Source organism: Rhincodon typus, chromosome 12, assembly GCF_021869965.1.
Source record: "Rhincodon typus isolate 14 chromosome 12, sRhiTyp1.1, whole genome shotgun sequence".
In the NCBI taxonomy this organism is placed as follows: Eukaryota; Metazoa; Chordata; class Chondrichthyes; order Orectolobiformes; family Rhincodontidae; genus Rhincodon; species Rhincodon typus.
This window is the reverse complement of record NC_063343.1, coordinates 53,323,239-53,334,117: the sequence shown is the minus strand read 5'-3', so window position 1 is coordinate 53,334,117 and position 10,879 is coordinate 53,323,239. Positions and strand designations below refer to the sequence as shown.

The following is a 10,879-nucleotide window of genomic DNA, read 5'->3' as shown; positions in this document are numbered from 1 at the left end:
TATCCCTCTTCTATCCGCCTCCCACCCTCTCCCTATTTATTTCAAAACCCCCTTCCCCTCCCCCTTTTCAAATAAAAGTTAGAGTTAGGTTTATATGTTGATAATACACTACAGTCAGAGCTTAGTGTAAGAAATTGTTGGGATTGGACTCTTCTTAACAGATATCCAGGCTTTAGTATTGACTACTGTAACTCCCCAACTCGGAAAAGAGAAGACTGGGGTGTGAACTAATAGAAGTCTTTATAAAAGGGTTTGATCAGGTTAATTTAGAGAACGTTGTGATGAAATCCAAAACCAGGGCTAGAAATCGAAGACAGTTGGAAATAAATCCAATAGGGATTTCAAGAGAAACATATCTGCACTGAGGCTGGTGAGACTGTGGAGCATTCTACCACAAAGAATACTACTAACCACAACCGGACACATAGATATATTAAAAGAAAAAGCTAGAGGAGTAAATAAGTGAGAAAGATATTGAAAGATACATTGATTGGCTGGATAAAGTAGGTAGCGTGTCAGGAGACTTTGTAAAGTATAGATCAATAGGTCTGCATGGGCTATTTCTGTGCTGTAAATATGTAGTCTACAAAGATTCCAGGTTCAATCATTTGTCCTGATCACATAAGCATTAATGGTAGTACTCTTCATTCAGTATAAGAAGACTGTAAGTTAAAACCTACCTGAGCAAGTAATTAAGGTCGATACTCCAGTGCAGCAGGAGTGCTGTCGGGGATCCCATCTTCAGATGAAATGAGTATCTTTTTGTGAATATAAAAGATTTAATGGCACTAGTCCAAAGAAAAACAAGGGAGTTCTTCTCAGTGTCCCAGCCAATATTTATCCCTCTTTCAAACAGCACTAAAACAGATTATCTGGTCATTATCACATTGTTGTTTGTGGGACATTGCCATGTGCAAATTGGATGTTGAGTTTCACTGCATTACAACAGTGACTATACTTCAAATGTACTTTATTGATTATAAATTGTTTCAGGATAATCCTTGTGTCATAAAAGACACTATGTAAATGAAAGGGTTTAAATTGTTTCAGAGAAAGCAGGAACTGCAGATGCTGGAGAATCTGAGATAACAAGGTGCAGAGCTGGATGAACACAGCAGGCCAAGCAGCATCAGAGGAGCAGGAAGGCTGACGTTTCGGGCCTAGACCCTTGAAGGGTCTGTTCATCCAGCTCTGCACCTTGTTATCGCTATGTAAATGAAAGTTCGCTTTTGCCCTTTATCTCACCTTGGTAGCTGTCGAGGGAGAGCAGTAATTTCTGTGATCTATTTTCTTTCTTTTCCAGTATGAAGGGATCCCTTTGGTTTCCCTTCATTGGCTTCCTGACTAATTATCACACAGCACACAATTGTATAATAACAAGTACCATGTGAAATTTGGAAATAAATATGAAATGTGAATGATTATCGCAGTTGATATTTTTTCTAGGTATCCAGATGGCAGTGAAAGTTGTGTGAGACAAACTCGAGTCATTTGTGGATATGATCTGAAGTCCATGATTAAATAATAGCTTCACAGTATCTCTCTGTCATCTGTCATTTTTGTAATGCATACTAATGGTTTGAGTAAAATATAAACAGTGCTACCACACTGAATAAGAAGCAAGAGTCCTAACTGTGTTCTCATTATCATAGAATAATATTGTCACATGATGTACAGGAAGATAACCATAATAGTATCTGGGTAACCTTTCTGTTCTGAATCAAAGATTTTGGGTATCAGATTTTGAATGATAACACTTTTGTGAAGCATCTTGGAGTACTTTTACTACGGCAAAGGCATTGTATAGAAGCAAATTTTTTCCATTCAAATTTCAATACCTGACTTGTGCACACGATCCAGGCTGGTATTTCAGCACAGTACTGTTTGTTGTGTTGCATTGAAAGAAGTGCTGTTGTTCGGATTAAGGCATTTAACTCGTTCTGGTGAATGCAAATGATGTTGCGGCACTGTTCAAAGAACTTCGCCTATTGTTTTAGCCCTCATTTGGTGCTTGAGGTACTTTGGATTGGTTGCCATGTTTGTCAATTGAACATAGACTGTGTTTTTAAAGTAATTCATCAAACATGAGTGGGTCTTGAGGGATGTGATGAAATAAAACATTTGTAGGGCAGTATTTTAATGGCAAGCATTCCCAGGTGGCTGTTGCCACGTGACAATTTTCACAATAGTTTGTGGGCAGTAGCTTTATTTCACTTACTGACTGATAAAAATTGCCATTAATGGTAAGACATTTCAATGGAAATAAAGTCTGCTGACATGTAAAATGATTTTGGATTCACTAATATCCATTTATATTTATCATACAAAATAAAATTACCCCCCTTAAGTGGTTGAGGCATAATGATAACTACACAGAAATGATTGATAATGGAACACAATCACTCTGATTAACAAATGATAATCATCAGATTAATTGGATGCAAACACTCTGGAAATTATGAAGGAATTACTTAGCAGTTCTAAAGCAGAATTAGAAGAGAGTTAAGAGATTGCTGGCTGATTATAGTTCAATTGCTTCCTTCAGCGACAACTCTTCAATTAAGATGATTGTTAAGAGGATTATCACATTTATGAAGGTAAATCTGAGCTGATTTAAAGCAGATTTTATACTGTAATTGTTTATGTTTTTGCTCTCAGTATGATTTCATGGAGCGTCTTGATGGCAAGGAGAAGTGGAGCATGATGGAGTCACCACGTGATCGGAGAAGCATCCAGACCTTAGTCATCAATGAAGCTGCATTTGTTCAGTACCTGGATTCAGGAACATGGCATCTTGCTTTCTACAATGATGGGAAAGAAAAGGAACAGATTTCTTTCAATACTGCTGTTCTAGGTGAGGCAAACTGATTTATAGTATATGCACTTCATAATATAGAATGAAGCTTAGAACATACATGTCTCCACTGTTCCTTTGGTTTCTTTTTCAATAAATCTACAATTGGAATTATATAATGGGGATAAAACTGAAGAACTGCAGGATGGTAATACTATCAGTGTTGAGGACCAGATTTGTTGAAAGAAAATGACTGTACGATGTTGTCACCCACATCAAGCCAAAACCCTCAGGAATACTGATTCAACAACGAGGAAGAGTTGGTAGATGGTAACTGGCAGGATTTTTCTGTTTGACCTGAAGACAAGGTAGATCTGTTCTGCTCTTGGGTCAAGATGATGCACTCGTCTTGGACTTTAGCCGGTAGATGATATAATAATGACAATATCAGACTGTTGCTTGGCTGCTGTGAGACAGTCCTCCCAATTATTCCACCAGGCACCAGATATGAGTGAAAAGGACTTTGTAGATTCATATGGGCTATGGTTGCAACCACATTGCTCATGCACCTTCATTCTTGTTATTGTTTGTAGTGAACTTTGACAAGGTCAAAGATTTACTGCCTATCTATAATTGGCCTTGAACTGAGTGACCTCCTAGGCTCTTTCAAAGAGCAATTAAGAGACAACCACATTGCTTTGGGTTTGGATTCACATGGACACCAAGCTGGCAAATTTCTTTCTCTAAAGGACATTAATGAATCAGATGAACCAATCAATAAAACTCATTTTGGTCACCATTATGAAGACTGGCTTTACAGTCTAGATTTATTAATCGATTTAAAATCCCACTAGCTGCCCTGGTCATATTTTCAACCATGACCCCAGATCATTAGCGTGGGCCTTTTGATTACAAGTTCGGTGATATGATTGCTATGTTACCGATCTCCATCAAATCGAGTAGATTCCTAGATCCTCTCAGAGAAAAGTTGTTGGGACTGGAGTTACACATAAGTTTGAGTGAGTAGCAACAGCAGATCTCCTTTATAAAAACACATTTCTGAATCCATTAAGTTTCCACAACAAGACAATAACACCATCGTTACTTTTTTACTGACGGCAGAATTTTTTGTATCTTTGAGACTGTTTTCACTGAATTTAAATTCCTAAACTGCCATAATGGAGATTTGAACTCAATTTTATGGGTTACTAACTCTACAACATTCTTACTACAGTGTTATTGATCTGAGATTTCTACAGTGTCAAGAGTCACTGAGGAAAAAAGTGAAATTTGTTCAGAAATGTTGTGTAAACATCTTTAACACTGGAAGAGATACACAAGTACCATTCAAAGTTAGAAGAATTAGTTTAAAGTGAGTGTTAGCTCAAGATTACAAGTATAAAACCATTAAAAATTAGACTTTAACAATCGTTTAGATTTGGAAAATATATAAGGACAGTTTAAAGAGTTATAATAAACAAGATTTTGAATTCTTAATTTTTTTTCTTTATTCATTCACGGGATGAGGGCATCACTGGATAGGACAGCATTTATTGCCCATCCCTAATTGCCCACAGGGCAGTTAAGAGTCACCACATTGCTGTGGGTCTGGAGTCTCAGGTAGGCCAGACCAGGTAAGGATAGCAGTTTCCATCTAACATAACCTAACATAAAGATAGGAAGTATTTTAATTTGGTTCACTCCTTTAGTAACATGGTGAAGAAAGGAATTTAAAATGAATGTGTTAATCATTCATGGGATAACCTTGCTGATGGTAATTTCTACCCAATGGTAATTAATCTAAAGCAGAGCCAAGAGGACCAGTGAAATAATGTTCACCGAGTGCATGTGATAAAATAAAAGTGGAGACTGAAATCATCAGCAAGAGAGAATGCGGAACATTGGGTGATAAGTTGAGGTCATTGCTTTAAAGGAAAAACTAAGTGAAGGACGAAAGAGAAAGCTTTGGTTCATGGAAAAGGAGACAGAACATAAGCCATTAATTATGGCCCAGAAGAACAATTTGAGAGAAAGCCAGATAACTATAAGTTAGTTTCTGTAACCACCATGATCCAGTGTGTATTTTGTCAATGCTACACGTCTGGCATCTGTTTTTTTTTAAAAAATAAGCACAGCAGTTACTTTTTTGTTGTCACACTTAACGATTTTGACGTTTTTCCTTGTCGCTCAGAGGTGAGATCAATGGCAGGTTAATAACATTGGTGCTCTGTTATCTATCAGGGTCAGTGTCCTCGGGAGCCTGTCTTTTGACTGAGAGTCACACCTTTCACATCAAGGAGTTCTGTCAAGTGAAATGGAGAGCAGTAGAGAGGAAGAGGTGTCAGCAAAGACACACTGCAGTAATGAGAAAAATAGATAAGGAACTTGAATCTCTGGTGCTAGAAGAGTAATTGAGGAAATGCCAACTCATCAACAGCATAGAGTTCAGATATATATGGTAGCGTGCATGTGCAAGGTCCTTAAGCTGCAGACATTGATTGCTGTGAACCTATGCCTGTGCTATCATACATCAATTATACATAAGAGTGCTATACAGCCATCGTAAAATCAACACATTTTAATGCAAGACTGGTGCTGAGTGTTTATAAGCAGTTTACTTAATTCATCAGCTCTGCAATTGTGTCATAGCTCATAATGCCATCTAACCTGCTCCTTTAAATAAATATATTTGCTGTAATATGTTGAAGAAGGGAAAGAAGAAGAAACTTGTTAATTATAGGTCTGTTAGATTAACGTCAGTTGTAGGTTCACTCTTAGAATGCATAATTTGAGATCAAATTAGTGAGCATTTACAGATGCATGGGATAATCAAGGACAGCAAGTCATGTTTGACAACGCTAATAGAGTTTTTCAAAGAAATGACTGATTATATGGATAATATGGTCCTCAAACATCATTTTGACATTCAGGGGTGGGGTTTGGGAGAGAGAGTGGGATAAGTTGTTAACACCTGCCATGCCTGGACTGAATTTCATACACATTACCGAACATATAAATACGCAGCAGACTCGTATTATAACGAAGCTATAAAAATGCATCATGCCTGTATGTATATCTCGACCTTCTTCAGTCTTCTTCTGGACCTGGCCCCTCTAAGCTTTCTCTTTTACTCTATGATGACTGAGTTTGGAGGGATTCATCAATTCCTTTCTAGTCTTATTCCTCAAATAGCCCCACAAATATCAATTTTCATCCGGTTGACTATATGACCAATTTGTTCAGTCTCAGTTCATATCTGGTTTAATATTAAAAACAAGCAGCCAGATTTATTTAGTCAACAAAGAATGAGTTTATTACATATTGAAAAAAAATGGTCTAGATAATGCAATGATGGATATAACTTGTATTCCAGCATCGCAAAATTAACGTCAGGCAATCACAGGCAAAGAGCGAAAGCCCTGGTCATCCACCCCACATCAAATAGAAAGGTGACCAAGACAAATCCCATAGAACTCACAGCAATCCTGCCAAATGTTAACAATACAGTGGACCATTAAATCTTCTCAGAATCTCCTGAGGGCTCAGATTCTTCACTTTTGACAACCTGTCTTTGAAACTTCCCTCAGAGCTGATCCATCCTAAACAACCCCAACATCACACTGCTCACGTTTCAGTAGTGCACCTTGTTTTTCTGGGACTACATTCCCTTGGATTCTGGAAACTGCACTTTCTCACAAGTACATCTCTAGCTTTTTCACAGATAGCTAGTTTTACAAAGCTAATACTGTCCCTGAACTTTTTTTCTTTCCCTGAGCTCTAATCTTACTTGAAGAATAATTGTTTGTGGGTCTTCAAGTCACAGTTCCTGCTGCAGAGAACCATTAGTGGCAGACAGCTTCTCCTGAACTCTAACTGCTTACAGACCCCTTTTCAATTATTCCTGACTCCTCAGTTGAATCTGTGTAGTTGTGTTCACTTTCAGCAGTAGAACTTAAGAGTTTTTTTTCTGCATGAAAACTGTTTCTGCCTTGATCTGTCTTCTACTTTCGACTGAGGGAGACCTTGGAAATGTTCTTTAGTGATGCTTGAACTGTTTTGAGTGACTTATGAAAACCTTGGACTAAGCCCCAACTTTATTGCTGTGTAGAATGAATTGTAGCAAACAACAGTGAGAGTGAATGTAACAGTTCTTCGGGAACTGTCTGTTTTATGTATTTTACAATGATCACTGATTTCTGGCTCCCACAGCCAAGTTGCATACAACAAAAAGATGGATTTCATGATACAGGCTATACTGAAGATATTTCCAATGTGTCATTGCTTTTATTTTCAGTCCTGCTGCACTTCACAAGGTCCATCCAGCCCCTCTCGTTCAGGTCTCAGGTCTGTGTTCTGTCTGAGACAATTCACTCAGAATGTGATCTGAAATCATCTCTACCACTAGGATCAAAAATATCATCATGTTCTTTATGGATAGAGTTTTGTTAGTATCAGTGTATTAGTGTGTTAGTATCAATGCAAATTGTTAAAGATTTCATAAGCCGACCGTACCATCACACAGTGATAACTTAGGAGTCAAGTACAGTCAGGTAGCAGAGACAACAAGGTGCAGAGCTGGATGAACACAGCAGGCCAAGCTGCATCATAGGAGCAGAAAGGCTGACGTTTCAGGCCTAGACCCTTCATCAGAAATCAGAAGTCAGGTAGCAGTTGTTTTTTGATGGCAGATACCTAACTTCTGAGGGAAGAAAAGCATTTTAATGTAATGGACATGATGAAACCATGAGGTATACATGACAGCAGAGTAATTGGGCAAGAAGACAATTGCAAAGTGCAAAATATTTTCAGAACTTCAAATACATACATTCATTACTAGTCATTAGCTATTTAGAAAGGATATAATGGTTAAACCATTCTATATTTCACGTTAACTCTGTCAAAAAGACAATAAAACATTGGATTTATTATGTGACAGCCAACTGAGTCAAAACCAAATTATCTTCTGACCTTTAAGGTTATTGCAACTTTTGTTTTTTCTGAAATAAATACATTTATCTTTGAAACATTATTTACTAATATGTTAGCCCCTGCAAGACACTTAAAGACAAGAAGATGATATGAATTGGAAATTAATGTTTCAACACCATTTGTTTATCTTAAGGGTGAACTGCTGGTTGTTGTAATATTCCTTTAAGGAGATAAATTTAAAGTGCAGTCCATAACTATCCACCATGAGGCTGGATCTGATGTCCAATCCCATTTACTCTGTTTACAGAAGAGAGCAGTTGTCCACCAGATCAGGCATGTTCTACGTAGCCTCTGAGTTATCCTTGTATCTATGTAGCCCTATCTTCAAATAATGAACTCGCATTCTTGTTCTGTCAATATCCTTTAGCTTGAGCTGAACAGAAAACTGTAGCAGTATTTGTCAATTCAAGAATTCTATTTGAGTAACTCAATATTCCAAATTGAACATTGATGATCGTTCCTTCCCATTACCAGAGTAAAAGATCCTGAATACATAAACAAATGTCCTTTTGGGGACCAGCAAAATTACAGCAGTTTCTGAAGTCAGTCACCACCATTTCATGATAACTAGAGATGGGAAATAAATGTGTCATTTACACACATCGTGCAAAACAGTTGCAGAATAGAAAACATGATCTATCTGAAGGATTAATTAGCTCATTGACGGCTGGTGCATTTACAAGAAATTTTCTTTCACGTTCATGAGTCAAAGATAGAGCTGGAGCATCAGAAGCACAATGTATTATTGTATATTTAACAGAATCCCTACACTGTGGAAACAGGCCATTCAGTTCAATGAGTCCACACCGACATTCTGAAGAACAGTCCACTCAGATTTGCCTCCCCGACCCTATCCCTATAACCCTGCATTTTCCCATGGCTAATCCACCTAATTTATACATCCCTGGACACTATGGGCAATTTAGCATGGCCAATCCACCCAACTTGCACATCTTTAGACTTGGGCAATGTACTTTTTGATGACATTATCAATACACCACTGTTTGCTCATTATGTTACTGGGCTTGTAATCCAGAAGCCAAAGCCAATGTTCTGGGGACAAGGGTTTAAATCCCATCATTGCAGAATGTGAACTTAAATTCAATAAAAAAAAACCTTGAACTTGGAAATATTGCGAAAAAGAGAACGTGTAACCACAATTGGTTATTGAAAAATAACTATCTGGTTCACTAATGTCCTTTAGGGAAGCAAGTCTGCATCCTTATCTGGTCTGGCCTACATATGACTCCAGATGAACAGCAATGTGTTTGGTTCTTAACTGCCCTCTGAACAATTAGAGATGGGCAATAAATGTTGACCTAGTCAGCAACGCCCACAAGTTGTGAATGAGTCTAAAAGAAAATCTGAACAGCTATCTTTCAGATTAGACCTTTTGCTCATTCTTGAAAATCAATAAAACAATGCAAGAAGTATTGACTTTGAGTAGGTGAGAGTGGGGAGCTGGTTGATTGAGTTGCAGGGAGGTGGTATTGTGGTGGCAGATGGTGGTGGTGACCACTTAAAAGTACATTGCCTAAATTTACAATGGCACATTGCAGTTATGATGCTCCAGCTCTATATTTAACTGACAAATATTAAAGAAAATTTTCTTGTAGGTGTGGCAATCTTTAATGAGCTAATTAACCCTGCAGGTAGATCATGTTTTCTTTTCTTCAACAGGTTTGCAGGATGAGTAGAAAGGATACATTAATAGCACATCCCTCGTTGTCATGAAATGGTAGTGACTGACTTTCTTCACAAACTACTGTAATTTTGCTGGTAATGATACTCCCACAGGGGCATTTGTTCATGTATTCAGGATTTTTGACTCAGAGATGAGAAAAGAACACTGATCTATGTTGAAGATATGCAGTAACGTGTCTAGATTGGCAAGCATAGCTGTGGGGTGGGTGAGCATGTATTGATATGAATGTGTATGTAATTCACACTGTGTTTTATTCTGTTTCTTTTTTGTTACATTAAAACACCAGCTTTGAAATTTTGCATTTGGTCAGGTCAGATTAGTTCATTCAAGGAATCAGAAAGATAGCCTTTAGAATTCCCCTTGAGGGAATTTGGGCTCAGATCTGGGGCAAGGCAAAACCTCCATCTGCCACATGGACATGCCAAGGTCAGAGATATTTTCATGGTTTAGGCAAGCACCAGTGCCTTTTTCAGCACAAATTAGGGAGTCACTTTCATGAAAATGATGAATATCGCCGTAACAGTCTGCTGCAACTTCAACAGGGATACTTTGCTGGTTGAAGATCAGGTGAGATTTTCAAATGTAAATTGCACTGCCCTCACTCCTACTAGGATAAAACACTAGGAGATAGCAAGCACTGCAGAAGCTGGAAGTCAGAGACAACACAGTGTGGAGCTGGAGGGACACAGCAGGTCACGCAGCATCAGAGAGCAGGAAAGTCGATGTTTCAGGTCGAGACCTTTCATCAGGATAAAACACTGTCAAGCCAATGTATCTGGTTGATTCAAGAAGCTATCTCTCCCTCTTATATTGGAATTTGGCAATCCAGAAGCAATATGGAGACCCTAGATAAACAGGTTATTTCCCAAATCCATTTCCTACCCAGTTGCCTTTTTGAAAAAAAAGGTCTACATTCTCAAATGAAAAGTTTCATTTTACTTTATGCTTTCTGTTCAAGGCAGTATTTCTGAGAGGGCTACACTATTTTTACTTGTAATTTCTATTCCCACCCATAGCATTGGATGGTGTAAAGTCATTTAATTTGCAGCAGACAGGAGCAAAAGCAAGGAAATTAGAAGTGGAAACAAATTGATTTGGGAGCTGAGTTGATTTGAGAATTGATTTGAGTCACATGATACATCAGCATTCACCATCACACCTCTGGATTCTGGCTTTGTGGTCTGCCATAATTCTATGCTAATTGTTAAGTATCTAGTGGAAAATGGAATTGAAAATTAGAAAGACAAACTCAAGAAGTGATCAAATACTGTTTCCAATATGATAATGCACATACTGCTGAAATCATGGAAATATCATCTGTGGAAGGTAGCTGGTGAAGACTGAATAATGTATGTTCTAACATTAACAGGATATTCTGTACTTTCACTCAA

General features: G+C 37.9%; 1 protein-coding gene across 2 annotated transcripts in view; it reads left to right on the top strand.

Annotated features, from left to right (window-relative positions):
• Window positions 1-10,879, top strand: part of LOC109917230 (teneurin-2-like) — a 766,679-nt gene that overhangs the window by 619,787 nt on the left and 136,013 nt on the right. For both annotated transcript variants that reach the window (XM_048603631.1, XM_048603632.1), the window contains one exon: window positions 2,659-2,854. In XM_048603631.1, the coding sequence (XP_048459588.1) occupies window positions 2,659-2,854 (196 nt within the window). The remainder of the gene's footprint in view (window positions 1-2,658; window positions 2,855-10,879) is intronic.